This window comes from Odocoileus virginianus, chromosome 1 (assembly GCF_023699985.2).
Source record: "Odocoileus virginianus isolate 20LAN1187 ecotype Illinois chromosome 1, Ovbor_1.2, whole genome shotgun sequence".
Classification (NCBI taxonomy): Eukaryota; Metazoa; Chordata; class Mammalia; order Artiodactyla; family Cervidae; genus Odocoileus; species Odocoileus virginianus.
Genome location: NC_069674.1, coordinates 8,289,548 through 8,312,686, shown reverse-complemented (window position 1 = coordinate 8,312,686; position 23,139 = coordinate 8,289,548). Strand labels below are relative to the sequence as shown.

General features: G+C 39.4%; 1 protein-coding gene across 1 annotated transcript in view; it reads left to right on the top strand.

Moving 5' to 3' along the window:
- Positions 1 to 23,139, top strand: part of CNTNAP2 (contactin associated protein 2) — a 2,220,467-nt gene that overhangs the window by 1,465,180 nt on the left and 732,148 nt on the right. The window contains exon 14 of the mRNA XM_070460949.1: positions 17,207 to 17,407. Within this exon, the coding sequence (XP_070317050.1) occupies positions 17,207 to 17,407 (201 nt within the window). The remainder of the gene's footprint in view (positions 1 to 17,206; positions 17,408 to 23,139) is intronic.

The following is a 23,139-nucleotide window of genomic DNA, read 5'->3' as shown; positions in this document are numbered from 1 at the left end:
ACTGCCTCCTGTACAGTGTCACAAACCTCCATCCATAGTTCCTCAGGCACTCTATAAGATATAATCCCTTGAAGCTACTTGTCACTTCCACTGTATGATCATAAGAAATTTGATTTAGGTCATACCTGAGTGGTCTAGTGGTTTTCTGTACTTTCTTCCATTTAACTCTGAATTTGACAATAAGGAGTTCATGATCTGAGTCACAGTCAGCTCTCAGTCTTGTTTTTGTGGACTGTATAGAGCTTCTGCGTCTTTGACTGCAAAGAATATAATCAATCTGATTTTGATATTGACCATCTGGTGATGTCCATGTGAAGAGTCTTCTCTTGTGTTTTGGAAGAGAGTATTTTCTATGACCAGTGTGTTCTCTTGGCAAAGCTTTGTTAGCCTTTGCCCTGCTTCATTTTGTACTTTAAGACCAAATTTGCCTCTTATTCCAGGTATCTCTTCACTTCCTACTTTTGGATTCCAGTCCCCTGTGATGAAAAGGACATCTTTTTTTGTTGTTATTTCTAGAAGGTCTTGTCTTCATAGAACTGTTCAACTTTAGCTTCTTCGACGTTAGTGCTTGGGGCACAGCCTTGAATTACTGTGATATTGGATGCTTTTACCTTGGAAATGAACAGAAATCATTTTGTCGTTTTTGAGTCTGCACCCAAGTACTGCAGTTTGCACTCTTTTGTTGACTATGAGGGCTACTCCATTTCTTCTAAGGAATTCTTGTCCACAGTAGTAGATGTAATGGGCATCTGAATTAAATTCACCCATTCTGGTCCATTTTAGTTCACTGATTCCTAAAATGTTGATGCTCAATCTTGCTATCTCCTGTTTGACCACTTTCAATTTTCCTTAATTCATGGACCTAACATTCCAGGTTCCTAGACATTATTGTTCTATACAGGATCAGACTTCGCTTTCATCACCTGTCACATCCACAACTGGGTGCTGTTTTTGCTTTGGCTCAGCCTCTTCATTCTTTCCTGAGCAATTTTTCCACTTTCTCCAGTAGTATATTGGGCACCTTCTGACTTGGGGAGTTCATCTTTCAGTGTCATATCTGTTTGTCTTTTAATTCTGTTCATGGGGTTCTCAAGGCAAGAATACTGAAGTGGTTTGCCATTCCCTTTTCCAATGGCCCACGTTTTGTCAGAACTCTCCACCATGACCCATCCATCTTGGGTGACCCTACATGGCATGGTTCACAGTTTTATTGAGTTAGAGAAGGCTGTGGTCCATGTGATCAGTTTGGTTAGTTTTCTCTGATTGTGGTTTTCATTCTCTCTGTCCTCTGATAAATGAGATAAAGAGGCTTGTGGAAGCTTCCTGATGGGAGGGACTGGCTGTGGGGGAATCTGAGTCTTGCTCTGATGGGCAAGGCCATGCTCAATAAATCTTTAATCCAATTTTCTTTTGATGTTTGGGGCTGTGCTCTCTCCCCCTGTTTGGCCTGAGGGAGGCGACCGCCTTCAGAAGGACTTATGCCAGCCACCCTGTGGCTCCCAGGACTGTTGTATTCAGCACCCCTGACCCTGCGGCAGGCCACACCTCCGCCAGAGACTCCTGGACACTCAGTCTCTTGTGGGGTCACTGCTCCTTTCTCCTGGGTCCTGGTGCACACAGACTTTTGTCTGTGCCCTCCAAGCGTCTGTTTCCCCAGATCTGTGGAGGTTCTGTAATCAAATCCCACTGGCCTTCAAAGTCAGATTCCCTGGGGGTTCTCAGTCCCTCTGCCCGATCCCCAGGTTGGGGAACCTGTTGCGGGCCCTAGAGCGCAAGGACTTCTTTGGTATAATGTTCTCCAGTCTGTGGGTCATCTGCCCGGCGGCTCTGTGGTGAGGCTAATGGCGACCTCCTCCAAGAGGATCTACGTCACACGCAGCGCCTCCCAGCTCTGTCGCAGCCGGAGCGCCTGTCCCCGCAGCAGGCCGCTGCTGATCTGTACCCCCACAGCGGACTCGCAGACGCTCCAAGGCAGGCCTGGCTCAGTCCCCTGTGGGGTCTTTGAGCCCGGGTGCACACAAGGTTTTGTTTGAGTCCTCCCAGCGTCTCTGGTGGGTATGGAGTTTGACTCTTAACTTGATTTCGCCCCTCTTACAGTATTGTTGGGGCTTCTCCTGTGCCCTTGAATGTGGGGTAGCCTTCTTTGGTGGGATCCAGCATTCTCTCGGCAGTGGTTGTTCAGCAGCAAGTTGCAGTTTGGGAGTTCTCACAAGAGAAAAGGAGCGCACGTCCTTCCGCTCTACCATCTTGGGACATTATAAGTGAATCAGCAACACGTACACGTATCCCCTCATTTCTGGATTTCCTTCCCATTTAGGGCACCGTGGAGCGTTGAGTACACTTCCTGTGCTATGCAGTGTGTTCTCATTAGTTATCTGTTTTATATATAGTCGTGCATATATATCGATCCCAACCTCCCATTTCAGCCCACCATCACCCCACCCCTTGGTGTCCATAGGTTTGTTCTCTATATCTGTGTCTCCATTTTTGCTTTGCAAATAGATTCATTTGTACCATTTCCCTAGATTCCACATACATGCATTATTTTACATTTGTTTTCCTCTTTCTGATTTACTTCACTCTGGATGACGGTCTCTAAATCCACCCTTGTTTCTGCACATGGCACAATTTCAGTCCTTTTTATAGCTGGGTAATTTTCCACTGGGCTTCCCTGATAGCTTAGTTGGTGAAGAATCCACCTGCAATGCAGAAGACTCTAGTTGGATTCCTGGGTCAGGAAGATCCTCTGGAGAAAGGGATAGGCTACCCACTCCAGTATTCTTGGGATTCCCCTGTGGCTCAGCTGGTAAAGAATCCACCTGCAATGCGGGAGATCTGGGTTCAGTCGCTGGGTTGGGAAGATCCCCTGGAGAAGGGAAAGGCTACCCACTCTCGTACTCTGGCCTAGAGAATTCCATGGACTGTATAGTCCAAAGAATTGGACATTACTGAGTGACTTTCACTTAGCTTGGCAATATTCCTTTCTATATATGTGCCACATCTTCTTTATCTGATCCTCTATTGATGGACATTTAGGTTGCATCTATGACCTGGCTATTGTAAAACTACTGCAATGAACATTGTGGTATATGTGTCTTTTGGAATTATGATTTTCTCCAGGTAGATTCGTGCAGCCACTATGGAGAACAGTGTGGAAGTTGCTTAAAATACTAAAAATAGAACTACCCTATGACCCAGCAACCCCATTCCTGGGCATATACCCGGAAGAAACCATAATGCCAAAAGATACATGCACTCTAGTGTTTATTACAATGCCATTTAAAATAGCCTCAGTCTCCTTTAAAGATTCTCTCAGTGACCTCTAAAAGTTGGAGCTCCCAGGCCTTTTCCTGGACTTCCTTCTCTTTGCTGTCTTTCTAAACATCTCCCCTCCATTATTGCATTCATTTCCATGGCACTAAATGCAATTATATGCTATGTATGGCTTCAACATCTCCAGTTGTAACCTGTCTCTTAATCCCCAGATGTTTACATCTAATTGTTTACCAGATGCCAGCATTTAACTGTCTCTAGGGCATCTCAAATCTAGCCTGTTAGAAATGGAACTTTTGATCTCTCAACAAGCAAAATGTGTCCTTCCGTTTTCCCAATCACTTAAGCTAGAAAGCTGGGAGTCATTCTACATACTTCTCCCTCTCTCTCCCCTCACCGTCATGCCCACTATCTGCCATATACAACCAATCACTATTTTCTACTGTTTTCCATCATATATAGTTCAAGCTCATCCATCTCACCTCCCCTGATTCCAACTGCTGTTGTCTCTATTTAGAGCTGCACATTGCCAGTCTGCTGCTGCCCTAACCCCCTCCAGTCTGCTCTCCAAATAACCGCCAGAGGCATCTTTTAAAAAACAGAAGTCAGACTGCATTGCCTCTGCTGAGAACCTGTCATGCTTCTTATCATTCTGTGCTTCTTATCCACGCTCCTCAGTCTCACACGCTGCAGAATGGCTCCTCAGTCTCAGTTCTGCCCCACATCCTTCAGCTACATCTGTTTCTTGAGTCCAGGGTTGAACTCAGTGCTATTTCATTAGTTCAGCAAGTGTTTATTAAGCCCTTGAGTACCTGTACCAGTTCCTTGGTTAGATGGTATGGGTTCAGTGATATCCATAATAATGCTTCAGGGATAGCAGAGTTGTGGTTACAACAAATATGTTTCAAGTGCGATATAAGGAATGCAACTATGCCTGTGTGCCCAGTTGGGTCTGACCCTGCAACCCTTTGGACTGTAGCCCGAAATGCAAACCCAGGGATAACTGGATTGTTAGGCAGGCAGATGGAGACGGATGGATATCCAGTCTGAACTTGGTCTGGTACTGGGGCTTGGGAATTGGGTGATATTTTCTAGCAAAGTACTTAAAAGCTGAGACCAGATGGACTTGGAGCCAGGGCAGGTGGGAGTGTTCTTGGCAGGGGGCAGAATTTTCTGGGTTTAGAGGTGCTTTAATATTTTAGTGAGAGAATCTTTTTTTTTTTTAAGTGAAATCACCTGATACATTTGTACTTCTGTTAAAACTAAAGTGAGAACACCAGTTTTAGTTTCTTTGAATATGTTAATTCTGCTATATTAAGGGTGTTCTTTCCCTAAAAACTTATTTCTAGCTAATTATCCTCACCAAGGAACTTAATCTGTCAGACTGTCGTGCTAATGTTCCTCACAATGGGGCTGCTTCAGTGAATAGAAACTGACTTAATGGGGAAAATGAAATACTTAAAGGAGTTGATTATTTGGGGATTTTCTTCCTAGGTGATAAATATTATCTGTATCATCAAAAAAATATCTTCAAGTCTGGTGGTTGGGTTGAAAGGAGGGAAAAGGGCCACAGATTTTTCTTTTTCATTGAAGTGTAGTTGATTTACAGTGTTGTGCTGGTTTCTGGTCTTAAGCACAGTGATCCAGTTATATATATATATATATTATATTCTTTCTCATATTCTTTTCATTACATTTTATTATAGGATATTCAATATTGTTCCCTGTACTATATAGCAGGACCTTGTTGTTTACTTTATATGTAGTAGTTTATATCTGCTAATCCCAGACTCCTAATTCATCCCCCCCACTCCCCTTTGACAACCATAAATCTGTTTTCTCTGTCTATGAGTCTGTTTCTCTTGCCACTAACTTTCTGATCAGAAGTCACTGAAACCATGGCTCTTGGTGCCTCCAAAATGTAAACTGCTAGGATTCATTGATGTGACAGTTGGATTATAAAGAAAGCTGAGCGTCAAAGATTTGTTGCTTTTGAACTGTGGTGTTGACTCTTGAGAGTTTCTTGGGCAGCAAGGTGATCCAACCATTCCATCCTAAAGGAAATCAGTCCTGAATATTCACTGAAAGGACTGATGTTGAAGCTGAAACTCCAATAATTTGGCCACCTGATGTGAAGAACTGACTCATTTGAAAAGACCGTGATGCTGGGAAAGACTGAGGGCAGGAGGAGAAGGGGATGACAGAGGATGAGATGGTTGGATGGCATCACTGACTCAATGGACATGAGTTTGAGTAAGCTCCTGGAGTTGGTGATAGACAGGAAGGCCTGGCATGCTGCAGTCCATGGGGTTGCAGAGTCAGACACGACTGAGTGATTCAACTGAACTGAACTGAAGGATTCATTTGATCTCCCCAAGTTTCAGGGGGCAGAGAGCAATGTGAGCTAGGGTCAACATGAAAGGAAGCGCCGACTCCTAAGACTGTATGCTGTTAATAGTGAATCAAACTGTCATTTTCAATGTATGTTTTCTGCTACATCAAAGCTATTTAGATAGAAACTTCAGAAAGAATATAATTTCTCAGGTTAGCCTGATACAACTTAGGTTTAAACTAAATACTAACAGAAAATAAAATTCTCCAACAATAAAAATATGTATATAAAGTACAATGGTAGAGAATTTTAAAGAATGCATTATATACGATAAAGGGTATGGTGCAGGTTATAAGTGGGTTTATTTATGATTTGTATGTGAAATTTCACTATTTGGATGGTTCTGGTAGTTGATTAAAAGGTAAGTTATTTTTCAAGTGTACAGTAATTACTTATTCTGTGTACCTTTCTTTTCTTTGGTGGCATGACGCACATGTTATTTGCCTTTGTCCACTCAGGGCCTAGAACAGGGCTTGGAATAAAGCAAATTGTTGATGAGCAAAAGCTCCTATGTTCAGGACCTCTTGCCATGTAAGGAGATGGATGCATATTTCACACAGAATGATTATCTTAATGTCCAACTCAGAAAGAAAATGGTGATGGCTTTAAGAAGCTTATTGTATCTTGGATGCATTATTTTGCTCTTAAGAAATCCTTGCATTTTACAAGATTTAAAAAATCCTGAAAATGTCGCAAGTACCAGGATTCTATAATTTCAAATATTACTTTGTTCAACCTGTTAAGACTTCCAAAATGTCTATTTGTGAAGCTTAATAAATTGTAGAGCTATCTGACAGAATCTATAAGCCCATGAACTATATTTTAAGTGGGTATTTTACAGGGTATTTTACATCATTGATGATGAATGTGAAAGAAGTTTGTTGAAAACTAAGTGAAGAAAAGGTTAAGGTATGTTAGTAGCACAGTTTTTATGAACTTCTGTAGACTACTAGGTACTATTTTAAGAATTTAAAATTCATCAGTAAACAAAATGTATTTAAATAAGTTTATAGTCTATGAGGAAGGTGGGGCAGGAAGGCAGACAATAAAAAAAATATTATGTATTATGTTTGAAGTCCATATGTATATGCAATGGGTATAGAGAAGGTAAGAGGCAGAGTGGATTGTAAGTTTAAATAAGACAGATGTGGCAGACCTCAATGAGAACATGCCATTCAAAGCAAGACTAAATGGAGATGAGGGCGTTAGCCTGGAGACCATCTAGAAAAACTGCCTCTAGGCAGAAGAAAGAGCCATGCTAAGGCTGTAACCATGAGCACCTGGCATATCCAAACCATGAGTAGGGCAGTGTGATAGAGTAAAATATTTGCAGTGATTTCTTAAACCAAGTGTGTGCAATAATTTTAAGGTATTTTAAAATAATAGGAAGTGTTATCTTTAAAGGTCCACAGAAATGGTCAGTCATTGACCCAAGATGACATTTACCTAGTGTCCAAGTTCGAACTCAGATCGAAATCTAACTACCATCGTAAGGTACAAGGATCAAAGAATAGCATTTCCTTGCTACACAGTTAGAAATCTTCTTATTGCCACAGAGATGAACTCCCGACTATCAAATACACAGAAACTACATCTCTACCCAGTGTGAGAGAGAAAGGAAAGGGAAGATTAGCTTGTCTGAGTATTGATATAAATGCAGTCAGTAACTCTAGCTGTATTGTAAAAGAGATGTTAACATCTCTTCAGTGGAACAAAAACATTAACAAATATTCTTCTTCCCCGAAAACAGCTAATGTCTTCCTAGAAAAAAAGATACACATAGGCTCCAAATTGTTCTTCAGGTGGGTATGAATGATCCACCATTATTTATACTTGCTCACAGCACTCCATTTGTCATCCATCTTCGAGCTGGAATTGTGAACATAAAAATAATCAACATTTTCCACCACCTGCAGAACATCATCTGTACTTTTAGCTCATTTCCTCAGTGCCTCCTGCAGGGGTTCCATCTGCTTTATATACCGTATTTCTCTACACGTGATTAAAGCTGCTTACGCCACCTGAGCTTCATATTTAGCCGGCATAATGGAAGCACTCAAACCATCACAGCCCACCATGGCGAAATGGCCTTCATCGTTTTAGGGTCTAGGTTACAGAGGTGCTTTTAATACTCACACAAAATGTATTTGGGGAGAAAAGACATGACACCATAAATTTCTAATAATTTATCTCAGCAGGATCATAACCATTGAGAGAAACCTTCTAAACAAAACAATGGCTTATGAAATTAATGGTCTTTTAAAACTTATCTACCTGCACAATTGATGAAATTTTTGTATAGATCATCCTACAAATGACCAAAAAAATGAAACAAAAACAAAAAGTTATAGCCTACCATCATTAGAACCTAATTTGTTTAACTGTTTAATACTTCAGGTAAACAACTGTCTAAGAAACTGTTTTGTGACTTCTGCAGTAAAGCACACATAGATCATGTAAAGTGACCAATATTTCCTAGATTACTGCTTCTGCAAATTGGGAATTCATCTAATGTTTACCTGAAATAAGGTACCTGTTAATCGTTGTTTTGATGTGAAGTATTTCTGGTTTATGCCCAACACCCAAATTAAGAGTATAACATCAAATATCTATAATCCTATTCCCCTTGGCATGTTCCATATTTTAGAGGAAAAGCTTTCAGCTGTTCCCTGTTGAGTATAATGTTAGCTGTGGGCTTGTTGTATATGACTTTTGAGAGAAAGTTTTAAAAATATGTCAGGAGTCACCCGGTGGCCCAACGGTTAAGAATCTGCCTGCCAGTGCCAGGGACACGGGTTGATCCCTGATCGGGGAAGATCCCACATGCCACGGAGCAACTAGAGCCTGTGGTCCACAACTAGAAAGAGCACCACAATGAGAAGCCCATGCCCCACAGCTAGAGAAAGCCCGTGTGCCACAGTGAAGAGCCAGTGCAATCAGAATAATAATAATAAAATAAAAAATAGCTACCTAGAAACTTAAATAGATACTTGGACATGACTTGGCAACTGGACAGCTGTTAAAAAATTTAAAAATAAAAATGTCACAATATAAGTGAATCTTCTCTCTCTGAAACTTTCCAGCACTCACACCATGAAGATCTACTGGACCTTTCAACACATACACAGTTGTTACGACTGCAGTCTTATACTTCACTCTCCCAGACCCTTCAATTTCCAATCAATTAGGGTCCCATTTACTGAACTCTTTTGTCCCCAAGATATTCGGCCTGAGTTGTAAGAAGAGTAATATTGCTGTTACCAGCACTGTCATATGGCTCATCCCTATTTACCTTCTTGATTCACTGGAAATACCTTGTCCTGTTGGTCCCTTCATGGCTTTCTAAAGCTTTCCGTGTGAGCTCACAGGACCCTGTGCACAGATCTGTTTTGGCACCTGTTTGCAATTTGTCATTTCAAGCTTAATGTTTACTCTCCTCCTTTGCACTACAAGCTTGTTGAGGACAGGAACTCAAGTCTCTTCCATCCTTGTGCTTCCAGAACCTAACATGGTGCTAAAATATAAAAAACTGAGTAATGATTTACGAATGTGAGCATGATTGAATTGTATTATGGCTTTATGACATTTTTCTTGATGTAATAGCATATATTATTGTCATTTAAAATAATACTTAAAAAGTCTAAAATAATGTCTATATATTCCTCTGCTCCCTGAAAATTAATGGGGTAATGTGGGGAACGCAACAAAAGTTTTGATATGTCACCAAGCATAGCACCATGAGGCTAAAGATATGGTAGTGAAAACAGCACTCAGTGCAGAATTAGGGGACAGAGTTTCCATTATTTCGCTACTAACTCTTTGTATTCATTTTGTTAAGCCACTTACTTCCGATAATTGGTTTCTTTCTTTTTTTATTAAAGAATAGTTGATTTACAATATTGTGGTTAGTTTCAAATGTACAGCAAAATGATTTATATATATATATATATATATATGAATATATACATATATGGGCTTCCCAAATGGCTTAGTGGTAAAAAACCCACCTGCCAGTATAGGAGATGCAGGAGACCCGGGTTCAGTTCCTGGGTCGGGAAGATCCCCTGGAGAAGGAAATGGCAGCCCACTCCAATATTCTTTCCTAGAGAATCCCATGGGCAGAGGAGCCTGGCAGGCTACAGTTCATGGGTTCACAAGGAGTTGGACATGACTGAAGAGACTTAGCACAGCATATATATTTGAATATGCACACATATAAAAAATATATTCATATATACATATATATATATAGGGCATCCCACGTGGTGGTAGTGGTAAAGAGTTGGCTTGCCGATTCAGGAGACATAAGAGATGTGAGCTTGATACCTGGCTCGGGAAGATCTCCTGGAGGAGGGCATGGCAAGCCTTGCCAGTACTTTTGCCTGGAGAATCCCATGGACAGAGGAGCCGGGTGGGCTGCAGTCCATGGGGCTGAAAAGAGGCAGACATGACTGAAGAGATTTAGCACACATGTGCACACACATATATAAATATATATATACCTTTTTAGATTCTCTTCCATTATTGTTATTATAAGATATTGAATAGAGTTCCCTGTGCTACAGAGTATATCTCTGTTATCTATATTATATATATTAGTGTATCTGTTAATCCAATACTCCCACCTTTTTCCCCATAGGTTTGTTTTCTGTCTTGGTGAGTCTGTTTCTGTTTATAAATTAGTTCATTTGTATTACTTTTTTAGATTCCACATATAAATTATATCATATGATATTTGTCTTTGACTTCACACAGTATGATAATTTCTAGGTCCATCTGTGTTGCTGCAGATGGCAATATTTCATTCTTTTTATGGCTAAGTAATATCCCACTGTGTGTGTGTGTGTGTGTGTGTATACACACAGTATATACACACATCTTCTTTATCCATTCATCTGTTGATGGACATTTAGTTTGCCTCCATGTCCTGGCTTTTGTAAATAGTGCTGCTGTGAGTGTTGAGTTACATTCATCTTTTTGAATTAGACTTTTTGTCTCTTCTGGATATATGTGCAGGAGTAGGATCGTAGGATCTTGGGGTAACTCCATTACACTTGGTTTCTTAATCTCTAATAGAAGAGTCAAAATGGATACTCTAAAATGGCATTATATTGATACTATGTAGAACTCAAAATTTTTCATATGAGAACATGATTTCCTTTGAATGGTAAGCCTCTCTCCTTGGCTATGTTCTACTATAAGCCTACTATAAGCCTTCTTATTAATTCAGTTCTTATTAATACTATAGCATTTCATTGGAGAGCCTTGTTTACATCTTCTTCACAGCTGAGGTTCAGTGGTTGATTTACTGAATCAGGATAATAGCTATTAAGACTTTGTGCTCAAAGAAAGCCACAGACTAATTTATCAGATGCAGTTTATGAGAAAGAGGAGAAATTTAAGGTAATTTATAATATAATATTCCCTTATTTTTAGAGATCATTTCAGAGTTAATATAAATAAAGTTATGAAAATCTCTCAGATTAACAAATTGGTCCCTAATAAATACCATGGCACTGTTTGAAAATCAGAAACACTTAGATGCAATTGCGGATGTAGAGGAGACGATTTTTTTTTCTACTGGATTTAGCTCAGATTGGACTTTAATTAAAATGTTGTGTATAAACACCTGCTCTATACTGTGAACTTCAGATTGCATATGGATAACATGGAAAAGAGTCAAACAACAGTCATACCCATGATGGAGAAGGTGGTTATATTCTAGAAGGAATAATTCTTTGCTTTTTTTCACTGGTCACTTTCAAGCTTTATGAGGCTGTGGTCATAACTCCAGCCATACAAAGAACTGCATTCACATGAAGTCAGTTACTTGAGAATTACAATTAGTTAGGAGAAGGATATGGGGGTCACTGATACAGGTAGCAGAGGGACCTTTCCAATGTACATGCGTCAACATCACTAAGTCATCACAAGATGATTTCAAGAGTCATCTTGAAGACCCTGTAATTGCCAAGGAGAGGAATGTGTCCACAATATGTTTCATATGTTCCCCAGTATTTGAGACATATTATTCAATTATCTATATTTAAAGGAACATACACTGTTATAGTTTTTAAATATGTAATTGCACCATGAGATAGATACTAAGGACTCAGTAATCACAAAGGCCATTTTCATAACACACTAATCCAAAAAGAGTATTTGAGACACACTAGTTTTTCAATTGCTTCTTCATGAAAACGGAACAGTGGCAGAAATTTAGAAGTTTCCTTGCACAGTAGTTTCTATTTGCATTACACACATATCTGATAATGCATACTGTATAAACACACTGTGAATATGGGAATAAGATTTTTGATTTTTCCACCTATGATACTGGCAAAGAAAAATCTATACAGCATAACTTTCTTCTAGATGCTGGATATCTGAAAAATTGTTAATATCCATTTGTCATTTAAGATTTAATAGCTCCAAAGGAGCCATTGCAACATGGAATATGAAAGCATTAAAAAATAACTTGCAAGATGCATCAACAGTAATTGTTTTGTGCTATCAAAATAGAGCTTATATATTACCTTTTATAATGCCATGACACTATAAAAAGTTTTAAGTCTTTATAAAGATATACTGTTTTCAAGCCCTTTGAAGTATAATTTTACTGAAGCAAACAATAGTATGTCAAAAATAAGTTAAAGCAAACTACTTTCACTTGCTTCAAACTTTCCGAAGTCAATGACTTTCCACCTAACTACAAGGTCACCATCCCCTCATCCTCGTTACATCTCTGCCTTCAACTTCTGCCGCTCTCCCCTTCCTCACTCACCAGTCTCCTTGAGTACCTAAATGACCTCAGAAATATTCTAGAATTAGAATATTTACATTTTCATTCCCTCTGTCTTGTTTTCCCCAGACCTCCACACGGCTGACTGAACAACTACCTTATTTATTCAGATGTCACTTTCTCAGGGCTTTATGGTTTCGTCTGTGTTTACAAATGCAATCCCCATCATGCGTGCATGTGTGCATGCGTGCTCAGACATGCCCTACTCTTTGCGACCCCATAGACAGTAACCCTCCGGTCCCCTGTCCATGCAACTGAGCAGGCAAGCATACTGGAGTGGGTTGCCATTTCCTTCTCCAGGGGACAATCCCAATACCCACAGCCTACCCTTCCCTTCTCTGATTTAGCTTTTCTCCCATCATTATCACTGGCGAATGGCAGTGATGATATATGTCAAAGAATACATATATGTGAAAGAATACACATATATGTAAATGTGCTGTGTGTTGTGCTAAGTTGCTTCAGTTCTGTCTGACTCTTTGCAACCCTATGGACTGTAGCCTGCCTGGATCCTCTGTCCGTGGGATTCTCCAGGCAGAAATACTGGAGTGGGCTGCTGTGCCCTCCTCCAGGGGATCTTCCTGACCCAGGGATCAAACCTGCGTCTCCTAAGTCTCCTGCATTGGCAGGCAGGTTCTTTACCACTAGCACCACCTGGGAAGCCGGTATATGTATATATATTCTTTTAATTTTGTTTATTATCTGTTTTCTTTTCCCCACTAGAATATAAGAATGTAAATTGCAAAAATGTACAAATGCTTTTTTTGCTACATTTTCTTTGCTGACTAGATCTGTATTTGTCATATAATAGGAAAAATTAAGTGGTGATAAACATCTGAGAATTCTGTGCCACAGACTGATTGTAGCAGAGAAGAGATAGAAGTTACCTAATTCAATTAGTGGATTTTTAATTATGTGAAGGGAAGTCTGCAAGTCTGTATATAAATGAGAGTTTGTTTTCAGAATCATGTCAGAAAGTGACAGAAATACCAAAATATATTGTGGTATGTCCACACCACAATTCATGTCCATACCAAACTATTCCTTGCCATATCAGAGGAGCTCAAAGAAGACAGTTCTGATCAGCCCAAAGATAAACCCAGAAAATTAATTATCCTATAGAAAATGACTACAATGGCACCATAATTCAACTTTTTTAAACTGATTTAAGAATAGCAAGCTGGAAAGTCATCTGATAAAGAAGCATGTTGTAATAGATGAAGGGAAATTCTGGCTCAGAGGGGTGAAGTGATCTCTTCACAATCTCTTGGGGTAGTCTCCACAGAACTTGAGCTAAAGTGATTTTAAAAGTTCCCATTGTTGTTCTGTCACTAAGTCTTGTCCAACTCTTTGCAACTGCATGGACTGCAGCATTCCATGTTCCCCTGTCCTTCACTATCTCCTGAAATTTGCTCAAATTCATATCCATTGATTCGGTGATGCTATAACCATCTCATCCTCTGCTGTTTTCTTTACTGCCTGCCCTCAATCTTTCCCAGCATTAGGGTCTTTTCCAATGAGTCAACTCTCTGCATCAGGTGGCCAAAGTATTGGAGCTTCAACTTCAGCATCAGTCCTTCCAATGAATATTCAGGGTTGATTTTCTCTAGGACTGACTGGTTTTGTCTCCTTGCTGTCCAAGAGACTCTCAAGAGTCTTCTCCAGCACCACAGTTTCAAAGCATGAGTTCTCTGGCATTCAGCCTTCTCTATGTTCCAACTCTCATGTCTCTACATGACTACTGGAAGAAACTATAGCTTTGACTCTACAGACCTTTGTCAGGAAAGTGATGTCTCTGTTTTCTAGTATGCTGTCTAGATTTATCATAACTTTACTTCCAAGGAGCATGTGTCTTTCAATTTCATTGCTGAAGTCACCATCCTCAGTGATTTTGGAGCCCAAGAAAATAACATGTCACTGCTTCCACTTTTCCCCCTGTTATTTTCAGATCAAATGTTTGTTGTATTCTATTTATTTTCATTGGTTCATTCTTCTAGTCAACTAATGTTTTTGAAGTCCTGTGATCAGTTGCTAAGTCGTGTCCAGTTCTTTGCGGCCCCACAGACTGTAGCCCACCAGACTCAGACTCTGTCCATGGGCTTTCTAGGCAAGAATACTGGAGTGGGCGCCATCTCCTTCTCCAATGGATTTGAAGTCCTACTGTGTGCCAATTATCACTGTAGGCTTGGTGCATATAGCACTGAAAAGAATCCCTTGTTTCTTTCCTTCTCATGGAGGGAGACAGATATTTTTTAAAATAATTTAAATGTGCCCTAAGATAGAGATAAATGCTACGGATGAAAACAAAGGTAAACAGGTAGATGGAGAGCAGCTGTGGTGGGGGTGGGACTCGGGGCAGGAAAGGTCGTCACTGGAGCTCAGAGCTGGAGAAGGAGGGGTCAGAGGGGGTCTGAGCAGAGATGGCTCTGGACGCAGGAAAGAGCCAGTGCGAGTCTCCATGGAGGGGCCCGCCTGACCTGTTTGAGGAGCACCAGGAGGTCAGCATGACCAGAGCCAGAGGAGCACGCGGTAGGGCGGCAAGGAAGAGCCAGACCTCCGCGGGCCTTTGGCTAGTCTAAGAAATGGACTTTGTGAATAAGACCAGATGCCGCGTGGGGACTCGGAGCTGTGTCAGAAGCTGACTTGCACTTGAAATCTCAGCTTGGCTCTTTGTTGAAGGTAGACGTGAAGGGACAAGGGGCGGAGGGGGACGGGGACCGGTTAAAGGTCCTTATGGCATGTGCGGGCGAGGGGCCCAGGCTTGGACCAGAGCAGTCGGGGGCGCGGGGTGAGGAGGCCGGGATGCTGAGTAATGAGTGAAGGCGGAGCTCGTGGACGTCCCTGATGGGGTGCAGGAGGAGGCCGGAGAGGGGGCTTTGTCCCAGCAATGGAGCTACCGCCTCCCGAAATGGGAAGACCGCAAGCGAGGCACGTTCAGGATGTTTCTCTCAACCTAAAGCTGTCTGTCTGTCTGGCTCTTTTTGACTCTGTCTGTGTGTGTGAATGTCTCTCACTGTCTTCCTTTGTAAGTCATCCCTCGGTTGTTGAAAAACTGGATTGTGTGATTGTATACAGTTTTCCACAGCATGGGTTTTGCTGTTTGCGTTTGGTGTCGTTTAACATCTACCCCTCCCCCTGTCTTTTCTAGAAGTTGGCAGGTAGGTCTATAAACTTGGTGAAATCCATGTCTGAGTTTTATCCACACCCCCCACCTGAAGTGCTATATACCTGCCCCCGCCTCCAGAGCTCCAGGGGCACATCTCTGGTTTCACTTGTTGGATATATTTACAGCCATGAACAGTCCTACTTAGACCCTACTGACTTGTTAGAAGTTTCCAAATGATGACACTCTTAGCATTTGGCCTTTGTTTAGGGGCTGAAATATTTCCACAAAGGGAGTTTTTAGTTACTTTAAGATTAATATAACTAAGGTACACTAAATTCTGGATTCTTTGCCTTTATTTACCAGTTTTCAAAATAATGAATTCGTTACCTAACACCTTCCAAAATTTGAACATTTCATTTTTGTGAATTCATGGGATTAAATATATTTGATGTATTTTAATTTATTGCATGAAATTCTTATTGATGTTAATTTAAATCTTTTTTTATTTTTATTTTTTTAGCCTTGGAGAATTTTTGAACCACACTTTGTCTCCAATAGTTTGTTTCTGAAGTGGCAGCATGTTCCAGCCTCCTCTTAGCTATCTCTAGTCCTGGAATCAGACATTTCTCCAGGACCCTAGTTTTCTCTTAATGGAAAATGGTATTGAGTGATGACAACTGTTGCCAGAAGTTGGTCCTTGTTTAGGGAGATTTTTCAGTGGAAAGAACTAGGGCATATTTTTAAAAAGATAACAACATCATCATGGGTTCATAGTGATGCTTCTAATTCAAATGCATAACTTTGTAGGATTTTAATTTCATCTCATCAATCTTCTAGATGCTTCTCCTTTTCACATATTGAAAGTTTCAGGGTTCGAAACACCAAGATAATTGCTGATTTGCATCATTCCACATGTATAGAGCATTTCAATAACAGAGCAGACAGTGTCTAATTTTACCTGAAAGGTCAGGGTGAGAAGAACATTTGTTGACAAGATGAGGGTGCATACTCTGATTACAGCGAACAAAGCTCCAGAGACTAGAGAGCAGGTAGCTCATTTAGGAGGGAGCAGAGATTGTTCTGCAGGAGGAAAGAAGGGTTAGAGCGCTGGGAAGGCATTGGAACACAGTGAGCCTCATGTCCAATGCTGCAGGTTTTAGAGCATCCCACCAGATACTCAGGCTGCTTGTTTTAAGATATCTTGTGTTCGTTTTTAATAAAAGAAATACTACTTTTCTACTTTGTCAATATACACAGAACTTAGGTGTAAGGAAAGGTAGGGGTTATTTTAACGATTACTATCCTTAACTCAAAGATTAATCCAAAGATTGAAGGCAAGAGGAGAAGGGGACGGCAGAGGATGAGGTGTTTGAATGGCATCACCAACTCAACAGACATGAGTTTGAGCAAGCTCTAGAAGTTGGTGATGGACAGGGAAGCCTGGTGTGCTGCAGTCCGTGGGGTGGCAAAGAGTCAGACACGACTGAGCGACTGAACTGAACTGAATCCTTAACTCTGTTCTATATTTGTCCATAGAAAACAACCAGTGAGAGTGCAGCTCCCTTGTTTTCTGACTCTTGAAGATGCACTTGCATACTAATGACCCATTGTCCTGGCCTTTCTGTCCCCACAGAGGACAAAGTGTGGACCATCGTGTCTCACGATTTGCAGATGCAGACGACAGTGGTGGGCTACAACCCGGAAAAGTACTCAGTCACACAGCTCATATACAGCGCCTCCATGGACCAGATCAGCGCCATCACCAGCAGCGCCGAGTACTGTGAGCAGTATGTCTCCTACTTCTGCAAGATGTCGAGGTTGTTGAACACCCCAGGTAGGCTGAGAATGGAGTGTTACTTTTAATTACTATCTCAGCTGGTGTTTGGAATTACCTAAACAATCCAACAGGTGTGGCTTATTATCTTAACAGTCCAGTCTTCAAAGTGCAGGCAGCTGTGAAAGTAAAATAGAACCACTTGTTTTCTGGAGAAGGAAGTTAAGAACATACAGTTTTTGTTAAAAAAAAAAAATCCATTGTTTCTTAGACTTTTTCAGTTTTATATGCGTGTGTGTGTGTCTGTGTGTGTGTGAATGCTTCTAATGCATAATTATCAGTATTTGCTTTGGGCAAAAGTTTGTGAGAATTCCTTGTGAACTTTCAAGTAATTCCCTCTGAGTTCTTCAGTTGTCTTTAATGTACAGATGAAAGAATTCCAAAGGCTGTCCGTAGGTAAATAGCATATAGAATAGTGATAGAATTCAGAGCTCTTCATTATCTGTAGTCATTTAATAGTATCTGTTGGTCTCAGAAAGTCTGCCTTTTTTGTTGTTGTTTGTATTTTTTTTCATGATGCCTTATTTTAACAATGCTTAAGGATTTATATGTGTGTGTTGGGGGTACAGAAAATTGGAGAATTTATAAAGGATGTATTGGAAATATCTTTACCACAAGAGACATATACTTTGGGATTCTTGGCAGTAAATTCAATACATTGACAGCAACCTAATCTCTCCATCTATAGTATAAAATAGTAGAAATAAAGCATATGCTTTGAGTCAAAGAAACAGGTTCATACTTTTCATCCTGGCTTCTTCTTGGGTATGTGACTTTGGGGTTCACTGAACCCCTCTGCCTCAATTTCCAATGTCTTTCAGTCAAATAGGGATCCTATTTCAGAGTGATTGTGAAAATTTAATGAGATAATGTACTAAGGGCTTATTATAAGTCTTGATGCACTTAAGAACTTAATAAATAGCAAATAGTGTATTGATTATTTTTAAATTATTAACCAAGTTTGGAAGTGGCATTATGTCAGAGACCAATGGGCTGTTTTATGCCCTAACTCATTGTTGTATTGGGCCAGTGTTGCAGGGAGTTACTTACAGAGAATACTTATAAGCAGAACCGTATATACTGTTTTGAAGATTACAGTGCTTTTATGTATAAAGCCTTGTACTCACATTACAGACAAGCATAACCTAGGAACTGTAAGAAAGTAAAATATGTAAAATATGAAAAGGATTGGTTCAGACAATTAGTGCTTCTGCTATTTAGAGAAAGAAGACTTGACCGTGGCTGCGATGTTGAAGTGATGCTTTATTAAAGACGTTGAAAGGCAATTTGTGGTGGGTAAACGAGAGTCAGGAAGACAGAATACGAAAGATCCTTCAGGTCATGGTGAGAAGTGTTTTAGCAGAAGTAGAGTTCATGTTGAAGAGCAGTAAGAAATAAGGTTGAAAGTAAAAATAGGAGACACCATGAAGGAAACTAAATGCAATGCTGCAATTTTTCCTGATGGCCTGGACTTCTCAGGTTTTAGCATGCATGCAAATAACCAGGAGGGATTTAATAAAATGCAAACGGCAGGGCTCCATTCCCTGAAATTCTGACTCACTGGGTGTCAGGTGGGCTCCAGAATTTTCATTTGTACTAAGTGCTATGGACTGAATTATGTCACCCAAAATTCATATGTTGATATCCTAATCCCTAATATGGCTGTATTCGAGATAGGGCTTTTAGGAGATAATTAAGATTAAATGAGGTTTTAAGACTGGGTTCCTAATCTACTTGGACTGGTGGTTTATAAAAGAGGAAGAGTCAAGAAGACAGCTCTCACCAGAAACCGAACTGGCAGCCCCTTGATCTTGGACTTACAGCCTCCAGAACTGCAAGAAAATAAATGTCGATTTTTTTAAGCCAATTATTTGGTAGTATTTTGTTATGTCAGTCTGAGCAGATTAGTACAGTGAATTCCCAGGTGGTGGTGAAACTGCTGACCCAGAGACCACTCTAAGACCACGTGTGGTCCAGAGACCACATGTAACTGTGTGTCCTGAAATCCCTTTAAGTTCCTACAGCTGTTTTTCTATCCACCTTCAGCTGTCACAATCTTTTATTTATTTATTTATTTATTTATTTATTATTATTATTATTATTAACTGGATCCTGCTTCCAGTGCTGGGAAATGTCAACCAAGGACTGAGAAAGCCCAGGGCGCTGGGTGCAATGAATGAGTCCCATCAGCTTGTCTGCGCTGTTTCATGAGGGAGAGCGCCTTGTCGAAGTTCATTCCAGAGACTCCAGTCCAGGAAGGGACAGGCCTGAGGGAAAACTGCTGACTAAGAAAAATAAATTGGTACCCTGAGCTTTATTTTCCTTATTTCTTCCATTCTTCTATTAAACTCCAAAGTCAACTTTTACTTGTTTGCATTTTGCTCTGGTGGTTAAAAAATACAGTGCAGCTTCCAAATAAGTTTATCTTACAGTTCAGTTCAGGCAGCATGAGAATTGGGCTGGAGGTAAGGGAAGAAGTGGACTTTTAGAGCCTCTGGCCTTGTATTTCCTTCCTTCCCTTCCCCCAGCCACCAAGAAGCCTCTTGCACTTATTACCCTCCTTTTGAAAACACAGGATGTCAAAAACCATCAGGAAACATGGGATAAATCTATCTTTAAGCAACACTTTAGTTATGTTTTCTAACAATAAGCTAAATGCACTTCTCTTCAAACTCCAGACACCTTTTCAGGAAAAGAACTACCAAATTGAAATCAGGAATGAATTGTTAATCTGCACAGTAAGCGCACTATTTTCTTTGTGTTTCCAAACATTTGCAGATTATTATTGTCCTTTATAAACTGTACCTTGAAAATAATATTACCACGTGCTTCTTGCCTTAGGAGATACCCTCCATATATCAGCTTTTACTCACATAGAATTGGTAATTAATAAATGTTTGCTGACTGGAATGAAATGAAAAATACATTGTTTTAAATATTACTTCATCCAATATTCAGGCAGTTGTTTTTAAACAAGCGTGAACATCGGAGTTTTCAGGTGGCTCATCACAATGGTGATTCCCATGATTTTGACTTGGTAGAACTTGGTCAGGGCACAGGAATGTCTGCTTTTAACAAACATCCATGGGTCAGTCTGTGAACTCTATATTCAAAAATGCCATCTTTAATTTATGGCATGAGGATAAAATTTGGATTTTAAAGTGTTAGTCTTCTGTGTGAAAGAAGATTAAAGGGAATATTAGAACCGTCTGACCAATGGAAATAAAATGGCATACATAACTACCTGTTCCTCCAGCTAGAATAAATTGGCATAGTGGCATTTTAAAAATCCTTTTCATAGACTAAATGTTGTAAAGTGAGTTTCAGCCAACTGTTCTTAGTCATTTTTCACATCCCAATTTCTATTTTCCGGGCTAACTAATCAGTAGACAGCTGAGGCAAGGAAAAGGAGTGGTTGATACAGCAAGTTTTCCTTGTTACTGTATTCATATACATATGTCCAAGAATAAAAGAACACAATTTAATACAAATTTTTAATTTGCTATTTTAAGGAGCTGATGTTTGCTGTAATTGGTTTTTTCCTTCCTTCCTGGTAACATTCCTTTTTAAGTATCCATTTACTCGTTCTTAACTAAGGCTGAATTATATTGAAACTTCTGCAGTAGTACTTGTGACATCTGTTTGAATACAAAGTATATTCATTATAGTCGAGGCAATTAAGATGAATATCAAATGGGTTTGTAATAGCTTTGCACTTAAAATGTTATTCTTGGTTTTAAGAGCCTTTTCCTCAAGTGTTCATTTGGGGCTCTATAATTTCTAGTGATACTTATGATAAAGAGTTGATTTTGTATGTATATGGACCTCAATTTTGTTTTGATAAATGTTTGATTGTATCCAACCATTAGCTAACAAATGTAGATTTACCCATTAATGGTCTTTCACAACTTTTACAAGAATAGTAATATATGACTTGCAATGTTATCACTTCTTTTTATTACTACAAAAATTTTAAAAAGAATCAACTTGAATGCTTTTGCCATTCTTTATGGTCATACCTATTCTTGCAAAGTATCTATTATTTCAGTCGTGCTTAATCAACTTTACGAAAGACATAGAAACAAGACAAAGTTATTTTATTTCATACCAATTTGAAATTATAAATAAACTCTACCCATACAGAAAGAAAAAAAAAACATTCATAGCTATCCAAAACCACAAGGATGTCAATACATTTTGTATTTATATCCCTAGAACTGCAAATATACTGATATCTGAAATTAATGAAAGGCAGAAATCTTTAAACAATGAAATCTACTTCTGAAAATAGATATCTCAGGAGTTGAATTTGATAAATTAGACACCAGTAGAAGTTTCATTAGTTACCACACAAGTTGTCTCAGTCAACAATCCTAATGCTTTTAGATGGCAAAAATATTTCTCTCTATTTGGACAAAACCTTTTAGCCTGATTTTAAATGTTTACCTGTGTATCTAAGATGCACTGTTGTCATGTATTTATTTTATAAAAGTTATACTTTCTAATATAGCATTTTCTGCTAAAGTATTCCCTACATATATAAATATTTATTTAATTATAGACATATAAAGTTGATGTGCTTTTTCTATTTTTATGACTATATTTAGTGTTGTTTTCATTGGTTCCCAGTGCTCATTTCTTTTCACTGTGTGATGTAGTTTTGTTCTCATAAGTCATAGTTCTATAGTTTATTTTTTAGAAAGAAGAAATATAAATTATTCATACTTCTGGATAGTTTACTGTTGGATTTTGTATCTATTGGAAAGGAGTTATGTTCACAACTGCCTGGAAAGTAAGCTGCATAAAATTCAGTATACTTTATTTTTTTTTTTTTTTAAATTTTTATTAGTTGGAGGCTAATTACTTTACATCATTACAGTAGTTTTTGTTATACATTGATATGAATTAGCCATGGATTTACATGTACTCCCCATCCCAGTCCCCCCTCCCTCTATCAATGGAACAGAATAGAAAGCCCAGAGATAAGTCCACGAACCTATGGTCACCTTATCTTCGACAAAGGAGGCAAGGATATACAATGGAAAAAAGATAACCTCTTTAACAAGTGGTGCTGGGAAAACTGGTCAACCACCTGTAAAAGAATGAAACTAGAACACTTCCTAACACCATACACAAAAATAAACTCAAAATGGATTAAAGATCTAAATGTAAGACCAGAAACTATCAAACTCCTAGAGGAGAACATAGGCAAAACACTCTCCGACATAAATCACAGCAGGATCCTCTATGACCCACATCCCAGAATTTCAGAAATAAAAGCAAAAATAAACAAATGGGACCTAATGAAACTTAAAAGCTTTTGCACAACAAAGGAAACTATAAGCAAGGTGAAAAGACAGCCCTCAGATTGGGAGAAAATAATAGCAAACGAAGCAACAGACAAAGGATTAATCTCAAAAATATACAAGCAACTCCTCCAGCTCAACTCCAGAAAAATAAATGACCCAATCAAAAAATGGGCCAAAGAACTCAACAGACATTTCTCCAAGGAAGACGTACAGATGGCTAACAAACACATGAAAAGATGCTCAACATCACTCATTATCAGAGAAATGCAAATCAAAATTCAGTATACTTTAATGTTACTACTCTATGATTTGGTGAAACACAAGAAAGGGCTTCTCTGATGCCTCAGCAGAAAACAATCCACCTGCAATTTCAGAGACCCAGGTATGATCCCTGGGTCAGGAATATTCCCTGGAGAAGGAAAT